Source organism: Zeugodacus cucurbitae, chromosome 4, assembly GCF_028554725.1.
Source record: "Zeugodacus cucurbitae isolate PBARC_wt_2022May chromosome 4, idZeuCucr1.2, whole genome shotgun sequence".
NCBI lineage: Eukaryota > Metazoa > Arthropoda > Insecta > Diptera > Tephritidae > Zeugodacus > Zeugodacus cucurbitae.
In genome coordinates this window covers 46,710,987-46,730,152 of record NC_071669.1, presented here as the reverse complement: position 1 = coordinate 46,730,152, position 19,166 = coordinate 46,710,987, and the positions used below count along the sequence as shown (strand labels likewise).

General features: G+C 33.3%; 1 protein-coding gene across 2 annotated transcripts in view; it reads left to right on the top strand.

Moving 5' to 3' along the window:
• The window catches only part of LOC105221019 (probable serine/threonine-protein kinase tsuA), a 60,329-nt gene extending 42,051 nt beyond the window's left edge, over positions 1-18,278 (top strand). The window contains exons 3-5 of one of the 2 annotated variants that reach the window (XM_011197653.3): positions 3,741-3,841; positions 15,151-15,259; positions 16,579-18,278. In XM_011197653.3, coding sequence (XP_011195955.2) covers positions 3,741-3,841; positions 15,151-15,259; positions 16,579-16,832 — 464 coding nt within the window. In that variant the 3' untranslated portion in view covers positions 16,833-18,278. The remainder of the gene's footprint in view (positions 1-3,740; positions 3,842-15,150; positions 15,260-16,578) is intronic. The other variant, XM_011197654.3, reaches the window with a different exon arrangement.
• Positions 18,279-19,166: the final 888 nt, after the last annotated feature.

Below are 19,166 nucleotides of genomic sequence, written 5' to 3'. Positions count from 1 at the left end.
ACTCAAATTATCGCTTGCACGGAAAGACGGAAAGACGGACATACAGACATCCGGATTTCAACTCCACTATCTAACTATTTTTTTTTTCTGGGTGACACAAACAACCGTTATATCAACTCTCTTCAGCAACTTTGTTGCGAGAGTATAAAAATAATTTAAACAAAATTTTTGCTACACGATTAAATATATTTGTATCTTCTACCAAGGCGTTTTATTATAGTCCAAAAATGGAAAACTGAAATATGAATTGAAACCAAAAAATAACGAAAAATTATTATCGACTTAAACGTTTTTAACTTTTTTCGCACATAAATTGCTACTAACTATTTCTGCTGTCTAATAAAAAACTCAAAGAAGCTCATTAATCAAAGACTTCCGTGAAGGCCCGCTTTCAAATTAACAACAAAATTGGATTTTTGGAAAATTTTGAACGCAAACAAAGAGGAATCCATCACCTTCAACGTCGGCAAGCGCAACTCCCACAATTTCAATGTACAGTGGCGTGAAACGTGTTTGGCGTTTTTGCAATACATAATCACACCACCTTGGGCCCTACAAGTTGCGTTGCATGCGCGGTAGCATCGAGTGGCAAATCTGCATTTGACGGGTACACGATAATAAATTGCCATAAAGTAGCTTAAGCTTACAATGGCAACGACCGTTGCAATTCATTTAAGACACGCTGTAAAGCAAGTTTCTAGTGTGTGTGTGTGTGTGTCAGTGCATTTATTGTTACCTTCCGTGAGGGCGTCGCCATTTGATATTTCTATGCATATTAGTTACCTTCTTCAGTGATTTTTACTCGCAACGTGTGTTTTGTTCGCATATTTTTTGCATTTTCCATATTTATCAACACTACAACAAAAACGACTACTCAACGCGGAGTGTTGCTAATGTATACAAGTATTCAAATATGTTGAGTTGTTACTTTAGTGTTGTTTGTGTTGTTTAGTTGCTTCTGTCCATTTAATGGCAGTGACGTTCGTTCAAACAATACCGTTCACAAGCGACCTTGCTATGTGGGCCGTCAAGTTTTGACTAATGACAACGCATATGGAACAGCACACGAAGTTCCCTCGTTACTTTGAAATTTTACAATGAATTCGTTAGTCATGTTTATAAAATGGTTCTCGCAAGTAAGTTGCAGATTTTGATTATATATACAATTATATCTAAGGTAAATATTTGAAATTCCTTTGTAATGTTGCTAATAAATATTATGTAAATATTTAAATAGAACGCTTGCGTCATACATGTTTATCTTGTGCGAATAACTGTTTTCCTTTCGCTGGTTATAAACTGTAAACACCTACCCGGTTTTGCTCTGAGTTGACTAAACCGCGCAGACATTTGTAATTAGCAGTTTTCTTCATCGTCCGAGTGTGTATTGAAGAAAACTCTTATTTATTTCATATTTCTAAGGCGTACCTTCTTTCTGTCTGTTTCATTTATTATACAAACATCATATTTGTTGTGAAAATATTTTTATTTTTTCAGATAATTGAAATAGTTTTTTACCTATCTCATTTCAAACCTTTTTTTTCCATAATTTTTATATTTTGATTATCAATAATCTGGTGCAGAAAGATAAACAACCATAGCACCACAAAACTTTATTATAGTCAATTGAGAACTTTATCTGTGTTTTTGAGGTTATATCGAATTTAGCATAATGGAACTTATTCCAGTACACAACATTTAAAGTATTGCCATATCGAAATAATACTAGTTTTCAACATATTTGTCTTTTCTGCATCATCCAATAGCGACGAAAAAGCGTACCTTACAAAGATTAGTATTAACACTTGGTTCCTCTGAAGACCCATATACCGCTAATAATAAAATAAATTTAAGTTTATACACTTGACTTTTAATTTGATTACCGTCCAGTGACGCTGCAGTCCCCAATTATTTTTTTTTATTTTGTCAACTTCAGGATTTTGCATAAATAAATTGAAATCAAATGTGTTTTAAGAGTTTACAAAAAACCAACAAATAACACAGTCACACGAAGGAAATGTAGCTCTTACTATGTGCACTATATGTTTTTAGGGTCGCTGAATCCGGTGTTGGTTATTCAAACATCCAAATGGCAGATGAAGTATGGGAAAGTTTTAAGATGTGTCCGCCATTTTGAATTTTCAAAAAGTAATGTCAAATTTGTAATCAAGCGTCCGCAATGTTGGATCCGTCATTTTGAATTTTGAAAAAAACCGACATCGTAATCAAAAACATCGTAATCGAAAACCCCCGAATAACGAGTTTCAAGCGAATCCGATGAGCTTTAAAAATCGCTGTCCGACATATTGGTTTTCTGGGGTTATCTCAAAACCCTGATCTGATTAAATTGACCTCGGATTCGGTGCACATAGTTAGAGCCCCAGGTCATGACAAATTTTGTTTTGTGTGGCTGTGTAATCAAAGGTCCTATAGAGGCCTTTACCTCAAAACTATTTTTTTCGACTGATTCTAAACATAACATGTTTTGTTATGTATACGCAGATATTGGTTTAGATCGTTATTTGTATTTTCTCATTTCGCCATCTATCAAAAATATATTCAAAGAGATAATATTTTAGTGCAATCTCATTAATTTTGTTACCGTTTTTTAAGTTTCCAAAACAACCAATTTTCAATGGCCTATCATACTCAGGTAGTTTTCATGTTCTCGGTTTCTCGGGTTCTCTTAAGGATTTTTTCAATACTGTTAACCTAACACCCGATCAGTCCGTACCTTGCAGTATTGATGAGGAGGAGGAATAGAATTACATTTTTGAAGCCGAAGTTTGAAGCACCTAGGTCTCACTTCAGCCATACAGGGTCTGGTATTAAATTTAGCTACATTAGTGATGTGATTGATTTAAATTTAATTTAAATTTTAATAATTCATCGTATTTTTAACTTAAAACTAAAAAACATTCATATATATCAGCATTCATAATGTTAAGGGTCTAAATCTAGAATACGAGTAGAATTTAAAAATATGTATCATCAACAGTATTTAGAATATTTTGTACAAATATTTATTATTTTTAAAGCAAACAATCGCTTATATCTTTTTAATTTACTGCTCTTTATGCAAATTTCTCTATAATACACATATGCAAAATATTCTGCGCTTATAATAAAAATCGGGTTTCCCCCGCACCAATCCCTACCTTCAATTTTTAATTAAAAAATTATTGACATAAAAGTTATCTGATCATTTTTGGAATCTTTATACACTCAAATCAAACATATTTTTACAACCAACCAATGAATTTCAATTTGCGCTTGATCTCTTTGGCTGACCTTTATTGCGATCTCGTAATGCCTAAAAATACGGCCTTTAAAACTAAATGCATATGTATAAAGTGCGGCGTCATAAAATCAATTAAATTAATTTGTATGTATGAATGTAAGATCGTTAAACCGCCATTGCAATTAAATTTAACACCCTTTTGGTAAGTTTCTGCTTTGTCTGCATCGTCTACTTCTTCTTCTGCTTCTGCTTCTTCTTATTTATCAACGACTATGGAATTGTATTTTATTGTATAACCAGCTGTCCAGTTCTGCTTTAAAAACCATTGTAATTAATTAATCTTCTTTTCTCTCTTCTTTATATTTACATTGCTTTTGTGGTTTGCCCACTTGTGCGCCGATTCACACATCACTTGCTTTGCTCGTGTCTTGGTGTGACTTAATTTGGTGGATCACTACTGGTGCTTATGTTGCTGTTGTTGCTGCTGCTGCCGTCACAGATTGTCCGAACTGTGTGGACGAGTCTCAATACACGAACAAATGGACAATGCCGCTGCTCAAACTGGGCGAGAAGCGTTACTACCTCGGCATCTTCTTCAAGGTAAGCCAGTTTCCGGTTCTGTTTAATTTTTCTTGTTTTTGTTTTTGTATCAATATAATAAATATATGTATAATGCATATGTAAGTGTTCTGCCATTTAACTGCTTCTATATGCTCGTATCAACTTGTTTATATGTAAACAAGTGCAAGCGTTGCTTGAGTTTAAGCTTGTGTGTCTTCTCTACATGGCTACCGTGCCCAAGCATGTAACTTTGCACGTGCGCTTAAATCTGTCAACGGCATTTTTGCGTTTCGCTTGTGCATTCTTCTGTCGGTTTTTGCATTTTACAGCTGCCAAGCAGCCAAGTATTGCACACTGAAATAATAATAAAGCCATGGGAATCTTTTTTGCCATAAAATTTTGTAGTCTAACATTTAAACTATATTTTTCATGAGACGCTCAGACAGACTAACGGTTATTGCCGTACATATGCTATATGCTATATGCTCTATGTTTGCTCGTGGCTAATACGAATAGTAGATAAATTTTAGAATAGCACACATTTGTTGCTCCGCTTGCGGTGATCTCTGCAGTTTTGTGCAAAATTATAGACGCTACGGGCCCTGCATCTCGTTGGCTTTTTATGAGCCATCAAACAAAAATGTAGGCGGCATAAATATGTAAAGTGACTTTAAGTGTACCTCAAATAAATAGCGCTTACTTTAGTGCTTAGGTGCTCGTGATTTAATAGCAATAAAATTATGACGCGACTCAATTTAAGGCCACAATTTAATGGAGCGCTCCGAACATATTTTATTAGTGATTCATATTTTGACCACAGGTTAGTCATTGACACCGAAAACCCAGTGACACACAGTAATGACTGAGCATTTATTATCGATATTTATTGAACAACATTTTTTGTCTCGACTTTGGCTTCGACTTCAATTTTGTTAACGATTTCAAGCTCTACTTCAGAAGCATGAAGGATATATTTACTCCGTATTAATCATTAACATTTTGTTGCCATATTATTTCTCCTTCAGAATAAAACAGATTAAGAGCATGAAGTCACACATTCAGTATGAACAGTCTACTTCAAATGCAGGCAATTCTGTCAGCTTGCCGCAGGTTTCGCACGATTTCGCTTAAACTAAGCATGGAATTAATTAAAGCTTCCAATAGTTAGTTTTATGAGCTCAACCTTATAAAAACAATAAGAGATCAAAATTGATAAAACAGATAAAATGCAAGCGTGCCTCGTCTGCATTCTATTTTTTATGACTACTATTTGCCGTCCAAAAATCATGAAAATCGTGTTATATTTTAATATGATGAAAAATCACTTAACTTGAGTAATCAATGCGCAATGAGCTTAAAGACAGCTTTATTATACTCGTATGCACCATTAAAATGTATGCCATTAAAACACAATTAAATGCAAATTTAAATGAAAATATTGCATAGAAGTTTGGAAACTCACCGTATGGAAAGCAACTAACTTTTTATTAAACCAGATTTGGTTTATGTATGGAAAATTCTATCAGGAGTAGAGATCTGCATATTTTAATTGCATAAAATTATATTTCTTCCTTATGGTTTATTTATTGTATAAGTCGAATACTTAAATTTTGATCAATTCCGATTCAAATCGGGTTGCTTTTATTAGACGTGATTCTTAGATGACTTGCTTTAGTTATGTAACAACGACATTTGTGGATGACACAGCCCTGTCAGCAGCAGGAGAGTCAACCTCAATATCTACCCTTCGAGTGCAAACAGCAGTCAATGCAATTACTAAATGGGCTTCCTAGTGGCGCATTAAATTAAACGATTCCAAATCAATGCAAGTAGACTTTACTTAAAAAAAACCATCATACCATCCCATTTTTATAAATGGTACTCCTATACCACATCACAATAATGCTAAGTACCTAGGAATCACCCTAGATGCTAAGCTTCGCTGGAAAGAGCATGTCAAGAAAAAAAGATGCGAGCTTAATTTAAAATTTGCTAAGTTTTACCATCTGGTCGGTAGGAGATCCACGCTTTCAATCGCAAACAAGCTGTTTATATAGAATCAAGTACTAAAGCCAATTTGGGCCTATGGAGCTCAACTATGGGGTTGCTCAAGTCAAAACTGTATTGCCTGCATTCAGCGCTTCCAAAATAAGGTACTAAGAAGTATAGTTAATGCTCCTTGGTATGTTAGATCTGCTGACCTTCACCGTGATCTTGGTGTGGATTCGGTAGTAAATGAGATGACCAAACTTTCAAAGTCTCACGAAATGAGGCTTATACAGCATGTAAATGAAGAGCATCGAGACTCATCGGTACTGCTGAACGAGAAAACCGACTGAAACGTAAGAGGCCTTCAGACATAGCAAGGCAACTGTAGCAGCAAATGAATTTCTCTAACATTTAGCTTTTAATTATTTTTTTAACTTATTAGAATTGTTATTAGTATGTAATCATTGTATACTAGGTACAATTGTAAAAAAAAACTTAGATGACCTGATGGACTTATGAGTTTACTTAAGTTGTATGATCTTGGTCCCAATGTCTCTATTCCCGCTTTCACTTGACTTTAACGTTAATTATAAGTGAGCAATAAATAGCAATTATGGAAGATACTGAAACAATTATTTATCTTTATAAATAATATATTTTAGAGGCTGATATTTAAAGCAATAATTGCCAATAAACTCTTAATATGTTGCAAAAAGTCGTATCACACTTTAAAAATCAACTGAATAAATTGTAAAGATTTTAATATTTATAATGTTGATTTGATTACCATATCTTTTTTTATTCGAGATTTTAGCGCCAGCGTTTACACAATACACCAAAAGCAAAGCTAAGCAATTCTAATGATTTTATTATCTAAAATATGCATGAGTATTAAAAACGAATTAATAGAAAAAACATTCATTTCAGCATTCCTTACAAACTCGTTTTTATGTCAAGTCATCGGATCAGTGTCGAAGGTTACAAATACCGATGTTTCTTTTCAGTTTTGAAATCACATAGTAACAAAAATTAATTATTGAGACTTTACAAATATTTGACTTAGCAGCGTCTATAATTTATTAAAATGAGATTAATAAAATGATTGGAGAGTATTATGAAGAAGTATTTTCTGAAAAGTAATTGTGGATGATTTAAGGATAGTAGTTAAAGATTGTAGGTTGTTATATTTTAATTTTTTCCTCAGAAGGGTTTCTGAAAGTAATCACATCCACTTGCAATTTGAGTAGTTCCCTAAAAAATAGATGGTTCTTAACATCTTTTTCTCAGATGACAAACCAAACTTGGCACAAAGAAGGTAGAAGGCAAGATAATGAGAAATCATCAATTAAAGAAGTCTACATACAGTCTAACAGTCTTGAATTGTAATAAGATTTCTGGAACAACAAAAGTAGGGTTATCCAATAACAGTTCTAAAGATAAAATAAGATAATAAATAAGAAGTTATCCATTTACTAGTGCACTCTTTCACATATTATATAAAAATAAACAATTTCTATACCAAGAGGATTTTAAACTATTCGAAAATCGAAATATCAGATCTAAGACCAAATGGTTTCAGAACAGTGTTAAATTTGACAGCAAAAGTAGTCACACGACGATGGGTCAAAATGGCGCCGCCGAAACTATTTCGGTGCGAGAGCGTAAACTTTGAAGAGCACGCTTATCCAAACTAACTAGTTTCAATATATTTCGCTACTTTTCGCATAATTGTATGTTACTCGCCTAAATGCGTATCTGAGTAGCCGCTTACGCTCATGTGTCTATGCTTAAGACGCCTTTAATGTTGATTAATTGCTTTGAAAAGCGCACACATTAATTTTGTCACACACTGTCAGAGTTCACCCAATTCCAGCATAATTATATACAAAAAGAGAATCGCTTGCGACCAGTTTATAATCTATATATTCATTAATTTAGTGTTTAGTTTTATGCGTCTGAACTTGAATTCGCATTAAAATGTGTCCAATGCATCTTTTGTACACTGACAAATTGCAACTTAGCCGCTATTTAGAGTTTGCTTAAATAAGTAATTAGTCAGCTGAATGACTGATATTAAGAGGCGCGTGTTACTCAAGTGTATATTAAATTAAGGCGATACAAATTGAATTGTAGATTTTATTTTCCAACTATTTTGCATGAAAAATGCATAGATCTTTTTGTAGAAACAACAAAGTGTTTACGCTTTAAGCAAACAACATTTAATATTGTGACAGTTAAGTCACCGCCAACTGACACTGCAGGTTGCCATAAGTGATCGTAAAATGAGTAGATAATAAGCAGTTGCGACTGTTGAAATCAATTAGATACTAAATCATGCATATTTATATTTATAGCACTTAAGTGCTGGAAGTTCAAGTTGTTTTACTTAGGTATTTCTTCTCCACAAAAAAAAATACGATCATGTGTCAATGATACTACAAATAAATAAATATCTTTTTACTGCAAAAATGTTTAAGTTTGATTGATTACATTGAAAAAAACTCTAAGCTCTTTCAAATTTTTTAAATATTTTTTTTTTTATTTTTTTTTTATGTAAATGATAGCAACTCTATGGAATTATTAAAATAAATACTAATTTTAAAGCCATATCAAATGTTTATATACTTGTCGCATTTTGTTTCTATGATATCTGTTCTAACAATATTACTGTCAGAACAACATGCAATAAAGTTTCTTTATTGCCAAATAGAACCGTGGAATTCAAGATAAAGTTTTTAATTACATAACTAGTTGAATTGCTAAACTCGGCACACATATTCATAATCGACTCCCTTCTTTTCCTAGCCCCCAAAACCCGATAAGTTTTTATACTCTCGCAACAAAGTTGCTAAATATCAATGAAATTTGGTTTGTAATATTTTCCTTGCAATGATATGTTGTGAAAATAGGCCAAATCGGTTCACAACCACGCCTCTTCCTATATACCAGAACTTTGAAGTCGATCGGAATAGTTTACTTTACAATATGTAAAATAAGCACTAGTGAAGATATAGTAACAGAACTTTGCATAAATACTATGTTTATAGTGTGGCAGCCCCATACTAAAAATCGCCGAATTCGGACCATAGGTTTTTAAGGACCCATATATCAAACACATGGACCTCGGTGCTTCTAACCTAATATTATGGTTTCCAACTTTCAATGGACTTTAACAATATATATGACGAATATGTGGGTCAAATTGTGTATTATAAAATATTATTAAAATTAAATAAATAAATTGCGACAGTATAAAATGTTCGGTCACAACCAAACTTAGCCCTTCCTTACTTGTTAATATTTAGATTAGATTTCTTGTTACTTCATACGATTTAAATATAGTAAAAATTTTGAGAGTATACTCAATTTAATATCTAACAAAAGCATGTCAACCCTAATATGACTTAAATTTCACTCAAATCTTAGAAAACATTGAGATATGTGTACACTCATTCCATTCCGAATTTTTAACGGAACAAATATTTTCTAATAATTTTTATTTAAAATCAAGGGACAACTCTATTTATATGATTTTTATTTTTTATTTTTGAATTTCAACCTTTTTTCCTTTAATTAACGTAGCATAAAATTTTCAAATAATTTTTATTTATTTATATTTATAGTCAGGTGGCAACCCTATATAGTTCACATATTATATTTTAATGAGATTGAATTTTTTTACATATAATCAGATATATTTTTTACTTCTGCACGCTAACTTAAATGCCATGAGATCCAGGCGTTGGGCGTTAGAAAAGAAAACTTGCACAGCCTCCACAAATAGGTGGAGAAACTTTATAAATCTTTTTGACAAAGATATAGGCGCCGTTTATATATATACTATATATATGTCTGTATGTATATTTATGCAACTTTTCCCTCTTTTAAGTTTAAATGTGTGTCTGTAAGGAAACATGTCCCCCTTACAACATAGTAATAACAATAAAAAATTTTCATCTAATTAGTAGACGACCCATTTGCAACACTTTCACTAGTTAATAAAGAAAAACCCGTAAACAAAGGAGTCTGAGTGTGTCCCCGTTATACACTTGTCTGCTGGCAAGGCATGAAGTATGAAAATGTTACAAATAACAACAAAAAAGTTGTAAAACATCAAAGCTGCTAGCTGTGGCATGCCAGGAACGAAACGGTGCGAAAAGAAACGGAAAGTACAAAATTAATTGAAGCTCTTCATTGAAGCAAGCATATTAACACTACGGGTTCACCTGTGTTAATATATTATGCGTCACTCACACATACATACATACATACACATTTACATACATACATACCCATTAATGTACATATGCACGCTTATAATGCATTATAAACGCATACATATGTATGTACTCGTATACGCATTCCATCAACATTAAGTTGGTGCTAATTAGATTGTGCAACAAGTTATATTTACTTGCCGTTAAACACCTTCTCACACATATTAATATACATATGTATGTGTAAGTGTACATATCTGTGACGGTGGATACGTAGGTCTCGCTCAAGTGGTAAATGGCTTCAAGCAGATGCTGGAAATACGGTGTAATTAATTAGTTTAAGGCTATTAACTTTCGCTTTAGTTGATATGGAAAAAGGCAGGAAACTCAGGCAGACATATTTTCTATGTGTAAGTGTGTGGATATACATATGCAACATAAATAACTATCCACAAAGTTAAATTCAAGACGGTTGCATAGAACTCTGCTGTGATTTCTGCTTTAATTTTAAATGCATAAATGTGAAATTACTTAATTATTATTAAATTTAGCTACTGAAAGGAAATTAAATTACTAATGATTAAAGAGGTTTGGAAGTATTTTACGAAGATGCTTGCACTCAGAGAAATTTGAATAACAGTTCGTTTTCGTGAAGAGCATTTTAGTTGGAGTTGAACTTAGAAAATTTATTGCCGATTTTAATTATCTGATTAAGCACTTAATTGAAAAACAAAAGTAAAGATATCGATTATGAAGTTCATACATAATGAACGCTTAGTTCAACTTTATCAATGAAAATACCGTTACGATCTTATTTGACGTGACTGGAATACACTGTGAGCTTAGTTACTATCGTTAAAAGTATTACTGTTATATACAAAATAATAAAAAAAAAACAAGTAAGGAAAGACTAAGTTCGGGTGCAACCGAACATTTTATACTCTCGAAATTTATTGATATATTTTTATTAAGATAACACACAATTTGCCCCAATTTGAAAATCCTATAATGAGGTATATGAGAGCTAGGGGAAGTTATGACCCGATTTTAACCATCTCTGGTACAGAGACACACTATTAGAAGAAAAAGATTTCCTCTAAATTAAATTAAATTTTCGGTGAAAAATTACCATGGGGCACTGAATACTTAATATTCGATTTTCGGGGCTTTGAAAAGTTATAGTCCGATTGCGACAATTTTTTCACAAGAGATGCCACAGATTAATATTTGTGTAAAGATTTATTCCGCTGTCTTATTGGTTCCTTATCTATGTATATATTATAAAGTAAAGTTTCCACACGTGTCATCAGGGTGTAAAGAAAATATTATATACCGAATTTCATTGAAATCGGTCTAGTAGTTCCTGAGATATGGTTTTTGACCCATAAGTGGGCGATGCTGCCGAGTGCAGCTCCCTTCTGCAAATTTTTCTGTAAATGGGAGGTGGGCGTGGTTATTATCTGATTTCAACTATTTCCATGGTGTGTGGTGGGGTACGTAAGAGAACCGATTGCAGAAAGTTTGGTTTATATAACTTCATTGGTTTGCGAGATATTTACAAATAACCGATTAGGGGGCAGGGCCACGCCCACTTCCCAAAAAAAATTACATCCAAATATACGCACCAGGAAGGCGATCCTTTGTTCCAAATTTTCGAAAGCAACCCTCTCACGGTCCCAAGGAACATGTGTTCCAAGTTTCATTAAGATATCTCAATTTTTACTCAAATTACAGCTTGCACGGACGGACGGACAGACATCCGGATTTCAACTCCACTCGTCATCCTGATCATTTATGTATATATAACTTCATATCTAACTCTTTTATTTCTTGGTGACACAAACAACCGTTATGTGAACAAAACTATAATACTCTCTTTAGCAACTTTGTTGCGAGAGTATAATGATGAAAATAAAATTTAAGAGAGTTTGGTAGTTGCATACCTGAGTGTTGACAGTAATAAAAATTAAAAGTTATCCCTTAAACAATTTCACATTAACATTTTTCCCTAACTAATTCACTATAGAATACTACCGCTAAAATAAGCTGTTGCTTAAGCATACAGCCAAGCATTAAAGAGTAGCAAATCAAGGAAATTATACCATTTCTTCAAACTGATTGGCAGCACTCGCGGTGCAACCTTAGAAAACTGGTAAAAAAACAAAACTTGGTAGCATTGAAGAAAGCAGTTATACCAACTCAATAGAATATTTGCATAAGCTGTTATGTCGAATTCAGCTCGCTAAGTTAGTATTTGCTTTCTGTTGTGGCTTGCAAGTAGCATAATTTGTTTACTTATCTACTGTTCTTTTGTGAGTCGGTTACAAAAGTAAATATGTATAAATCATATAGTTAAGTAATAATGCCCAGCATATTCTTCTTATATTAATAAAGAACATTTGCAATTCAGCAGCAACATAGGCCATTTCTCTGTAATGGAAATGAATATCCAGCTCAGTTATTACTTAATTATATTTGTGCAGGGATGAAGCTTCATTCACAAATATTGTGCAAATGTGCTGCATAAATGGCAGGCCGACGCATGAAACCAAATTATATTAAGTTTATGTGTGGCAAAGGCAATTGACAGCAACAGTTGCTGTCAAAGATGCTTAATAGTATTCATGCAATTGTGGTTAAATGCCAACTGAATTGAATGAAATCATTTACACACGCGCTTGCCAGCATACATATTTATATTATATATATGTTGATCTGTAGCTAGTTGAATATACCCAACAGCTAGCTCATGTATTCAAAATATTTGTTTTGTGTATGTATGAGTATGCGCTCGTTTATATGCTCGATTGGTTTTAATTAGCGAAAATGAATTTGGAGTGAATTAATTTCACTAAATCAGTGTTCGGTGATTCATTAATGCATTGGCCTAAATAAATAGTACCTGATAGTAGCTGTATGACACACGTATACCGCATCCTAACTAATTAAAAATTCAAACTTTTGCATTAGAAGTCAAATAAATGTGAAATTAAATTGGATAATTATAAATAAACAATGGTAAAAGTCATTAATTTTCTACTATTTAGGTCGAATTGTGAAAATATTTTGAAATTTCGTTACAAATTTCTGCTTTAAAGTTTCACAAAGTTGAAAATAGAGTTAATAAAGCCAAAAATTGTCGAGGGGCGGTGAATAGAACAGACAATTGGTATAAATAGTATAAACTCGCATAAGAAGATTTAAGTCGAGCAAGAGATTATACCACTTTAATGAGGTATTTTCGAAGTCTTTTCTATCTAATATCTTAATACTGGTTGTACTCCGAACTCAGCCCACTTATTGGCATAAATATAGTATAAAAGTTTATGTTTGGTAAAAGTATCTGTTCATCCACAAACAAAAATAATTTTATTTATAAATAATTATAATCACTCTAAACTGTTTGAAGAACACTGCTATTCTTGCCTTAATTTTAATACTGAAACTCTGTATAATATTCCCTTCTCAAAATTTATTTTCTTAAAATCAACGAGCTGGCAAATGCTACTCTTAAATATTTATATTAAAACCAGAAATTAAAAAAACAACAACAAAAAATAATAAAATCAATTTTGTTATTTAGCGCCGCTCCATTTTATTGACACCATCACGAAGTCTCTGTCTCTGTTAAATACTTAATTTGTTTCTTATGAATATTTAAGATGCTTTCGAAAGAGTCTGTCTGACATCCATCACAGTATATTCGACACACAGACGGACAATATTTTCTGCGACTAACGTACTGCCGGAACCGTTGCTTTTCGTCAATGTTGTTGCCAATAAGACCATAACAACAACTTGTTCGCTCTGATTTGTCCATCAGATAGACATCTGCAGAGAAAATAAAAAAGTTAGCATGTCGGTTGCTGATGCACTTCACGCGAAGGTGATTTAAATCCAGACAAAATTAAAATTTATAATTCAATATAACACGCATGCTTGTAAGTCAGTAAACCGAGCGAATTCAGTGACAAGCACATATAACTACTAGTATTTATATTACATATACTCTTATATGAATTGGTGCATAAGAATGCACACCAACCGAGTACCATATTCCGGTAGAACATATTTTAAATTACACATAAAATGAAATGGAACGACAACAAACCTATTGAGGAAACAAACACCCGAAATCCATTACTCTCGTCGTCCTGCAATCATCATCTATCACGATTCGTATTCGATATCCATTCTATGATTTTTTCCTTGTTCATGTAAGTTGTGGTGGACTTTTAAATAGATTAGACTTTGAGGATCGCACTGCGGTCTATTGTGCCCTCTCCTATTATCACAATATACCGTCTAACCCCGTTGCGTTAAGAAACCTTACTAGTTTTCCAGGCTTGATGGATGCGATACTATCTCTTTGAGTATACAGATTACCCCATTACCTTACTTATTTTCCACGTTATCGCAGTCAAGGAGTAAATGCTCAAGTGTCTCCGCTACTAGATCACAGAATCGGCATCTAGATGCCTAGTTTGTGCAAATGACACCTTAGTCTACACTAAGTTGACTCAGTTTGTTTCTAGGGAGCACTATTAATTGTTTCAATATTATCTGGTTATATCCCCCGAGAAACAGTTTGGTGTAGCGAAGTCCCTGTAAATGTAGCTAGAAGCGGTTCTCACTTGGCTATTCCTCTACTTGTAGACGGCTTCTAAAAATATGTCGACCAACTGCGATTGAGTAACTGGAATAGGTTGTAGCTCAGAATTTAAACACTAATCTAAAGAATTCAATTCTCAGATAAGACATTTTAGAATGTATATATCTTTTAGAATGTATATATATATATATATATGTAGATGATGCTTACACTTTGGTACAAGTCAGATTTCCATAATCAATATTATGCCTTGAAAAACATTTTTCTCAATTCCATAATTGATCTCGAATGTATATTTTCTTCCAATATTCTATTATAATCAGCTCACATTGAGAAATATTTAAATTCGAAGAAGTATTTTTAGAAAAGCAATTACTTTTTTTAATATTTTTGAATAATCGTTTATTCAATTAATAAATTATTTTATTATTTTCACTTTTATCAAATGTTAATGCTGTTTTATTGCTAATGCTTTTGTAATTTTTTGATAATTTTATATATTAATTATAAATTTTTATAATTTTTTGCAGGCGAATTGGTTCAAAGCATCACAATATTGCCGCTATCATGGCATGCACTTAGCAAGTATTGCATCACAAGAAGAGAATGACAGACTGGAAAAACACATACGCGATTTTGGTGAGTATTTCTCAATATAAAATGGTCGGTAATTGTGGTAAAGCGGTAAAAAGTGTAACAAGCAGCTGGCTAATGTGAATTAATTCAAATGCAAGATTAGCAAAGCGGCTTAGTAATTACGCTTGATTACTTATTCAATTGCATATTTAATTACTTAAGTTGCACTGTAAGAGACACATTAAGTATTTGGCGCACATAATTGTACATAAATACTTATTAATGTGCGGAATTCGTCGTTAGTTGCGCCAAATGTTGCAAAATCGTTCTTCAATTAAATATGTCTGGAATGCGCAAGAAATACAGTTTAACAAATTAATGAACATGGTTAATAAATTGTTTTAGGTTTAAAGCGCTTACCTGCGCTGTGCTAATTTGCACAGCTTTTTGCGCTGCCAAGCGCATGAGATTACTCATTCAGACTTTCATGTTGCCAAGCGAATTTTACGAATTTAGCGGATTTTTCTGATAATTTTTTTTCCAGCTTTTTTGCTGCCTGCGGCTATGTCGTGCGATGGCCGCATTGTGTTACATAACATAATTTAAAATGCGAGAAAGGTACGAAGTGAATGGCACTCTATGCCATGCCATGCTCTGCTTTGCTTTATTGTGCCGACTATTGTGGCGCGCTCCGGTTGATGGCAATGGTCAATGCACCTCTTTAGCCTCACATAATACCCGGAAAACTGTAAACTAATATATTGTATTTTAATATTTATTTCAATTTTTTTGCAAGATTATTTTTTGCGCGCTCTTTTCGCTTTTGCTGCTTGCAACGTGCCACAGTTTACATGAGGCATGTGCGGGCAAGTCAACGAGCGCAGCACAATGCTTGTTGCCCTGGTGTTTTATGGATTTGCGAGTATTTGCATGACTTATGTGTGCACAAACAAACAAACATATTCAAATTCAGAGTGAAAGCAACTACTTACTGCTCACCCATTGTGTGTCACGCTCACCGCTGACGTCAGCTGTGCTAGCGCACACGTTAAGCACATAAACGCTCGTGCTAACCTAACTCATGCGGCACGTAGGTTGACCACAGCTGTCCATTGGCGCTGCCGCGGGCGACTGTGGTCACACAAACATTTCGTCTGTACGTCTCGTGTGTCTGATTTGTAGCATTTGACTCGCAGCGCTGTGCCTTTAGATCCACTAGAGGTTGGACTCTTGCATGATTTACCACTTCGCACACAATATACCCACCTTATTTATATACCGTATATACATTTACATAAATACAATATTAATGCACTCTCTTTTTGCCTTCCATATGCCAACACACAACACCTTTGCAACGCATTCTTATTGCCGCGTCTCAGCAGGTTTGGGTCACGAACACTTCTGGACATCTGGCACTGACTTGGCCGATGAGGGCAACTACTTTTGGATGGCCAATGGCCGACCCATTACATTTACGAATTGGAATGCTGGCGAACCGAATAATTTCCGTTATGAGAATGGCGAGGAGGAGAATTGCATGGAGTTGTGGAATCGCGATGGCAAGGGATTGAAATGGAATGATTCGCCGTGTAGTTTTGAAACGTATTTCGTGTGCGAAGTGCAGGCAATTTAATTAACACGAGCGGGCGTTGATTGACTGAAGCACAAACAAATAATGTAATAAACGAATAACAACAACAAAAACAAACGACAGAAGACAAATGCAAAGTTGTCAAATGTTGCTGCTGGGGAGCTAAGCATAATAACATAAGGAAATAGCGTACTTTTTATTGTATTTTGTGTGTGTGTGTGTGTGCGGCAACGCTAATGCGCACGCGTAATCATTGTATTGCGAAATTTGCATAATTTCATAAGCGACGGTACTTGCTGATTGAGGTGATTAGACGCACTTGTGTCACGCACTAGCGGCTAAAATGTGTACGCACGGCATTACAAAACACAAAGAGGGGCGATGTTTTTTTTAATATTTGCAAAAATATTTTTTTTTTTATTTTTTAATATTACTTATTTATTTTTAATATTATTTTTAATTTGTTCAGATATCTCATTTAAATTTTGTTTTTGAATATTTTTTATATTAAACATTTTTTTGAAAAATTTTCAAATTTTTTTTTTTAGCTTAGTTTGTCGCAATTTTTTAGACATCTTATTTAAATTTTGTTTTTAAATATTTTTTATATTAAAATTTTTTTTTTAGATTTTTTGAAAATTTTTCAAATATTTTTTTTTCAATTTAATTATGATATCTCCTTTAAATTTTGTTTTTGAATATTTTTTATGTTAAAATTTTTTTTTTTGAAAATTATCCAATTTTTTTTTCAATATATTTATTTTGTTTGCGCTTAATTTGTCGCAATTGCATTCGCGCGTAATTTTTGCAGAAACACCTCGTCGCCCAATCAGCTGCATGCCACTTGAATACGCAAATTAAATTTCAAATCACATATTACGTATACGCAGCGGTGGCCCGCGATTTTTGTATACACTTCGCTCATTGCCTTCAGTGTATTTGTAATGTCGCAGACGCACAACGAAGTTAAGAATTTATGCATTTATGTAAGTGATAAGTACATCGCTATCATTTTCATGTTCGATAAATGCGTGGGGACAGCAAAATCCAGTTGTTACTCATACGCCGTGTACACCCCACTCGCTAAATTCACTACGATTTGTACGAAATAAAATGTTAATGTACTAAATAAAAATGAGAAATAACTTAAATATGCATAAATCTACTTAGAAGCACTTAATTAAACTACATTTACTGCCTTAGCATTATGTACATACATACACTATTGTATAAGTAATGTATAAATTATTATTGTTTAGTTAGTGTCATTTTAAATTATATTGTAATTAAATGTATTGTATACCATAATGTATCAAATTCTGTATGCTTAAAGACTTAAGTGCGAATGATACAATATTAAGTTAAGTATCTATAGCAAAACAAAAAAAGACAAAAACAAAAATAAAAACAACAAAATAAATCACAACACAATGAAGATAGTATATATGTATCTATATGTATATGTAAATGCGTTAATGTAAGTCAAAAGAGAATGAATAAACGAAAAAAATAAATAAATTTCAAATGAAACCGAAGCGTTGAATTCTTATGCATTGCCACACATTTCCACATTTCCACATTTCACTTTCAACTTTTCACTTTCATTCGCTCCGAATTTCGATTTCAATACAATTTAAGGAAATTAAACTTAATTTGCATAAGCCGCAACGAAATTTCAATTAGAAAAGTTGTCGGCAAACGGTAGACATGGCAAAAATATATGAGCGTACAACAACAACAACAAATACAATTACAACAAAAATAACAACAACAACATTAAAATAAGAGCAACAACAAACAAATACAATAGCAACAACAGTAGCAAAATAACAACAACAACAAAGATCTTACTCTTGCCACAACGCTGACAGCAAGTGCAACTGGCATTCTTATTCAGAAAAGGCAACAGGAACACAGCGTTGTTGTTGTTGTAGCAAGAGAAATGTATGGATTTCAAGCATTTGCAACCGCAAGTGGCGAGGCAAACGTAGTTGACAACAAGTGAGGAGCAGATTTAACCGCAAAAAGTTACAGTTTTGTAAAGAGAGTACAAAAATTACAATAACAACAACAACAAAATTACAAAATATTTGCATACCAACCATATTAAATACAACCACGTTTACACTTTCACCGCCAGCTACCATACTAGCGCACAACTATTTGAGAACGCACTACATACATATACATAAATACAGTTAGATCTGTATGTATGTAAATGATAACAATGTGAACTGCTGCCACAAACGCATGGCATGCCACATAGCATTTGCCAGCGATTTTATTTCGCATATTTACCCGTCTTACTTTGCCATTGTTACCTGTTCGTTCTGCACCTTCACTTTCATTTCGCAAGCATACAATTATGCGACCACC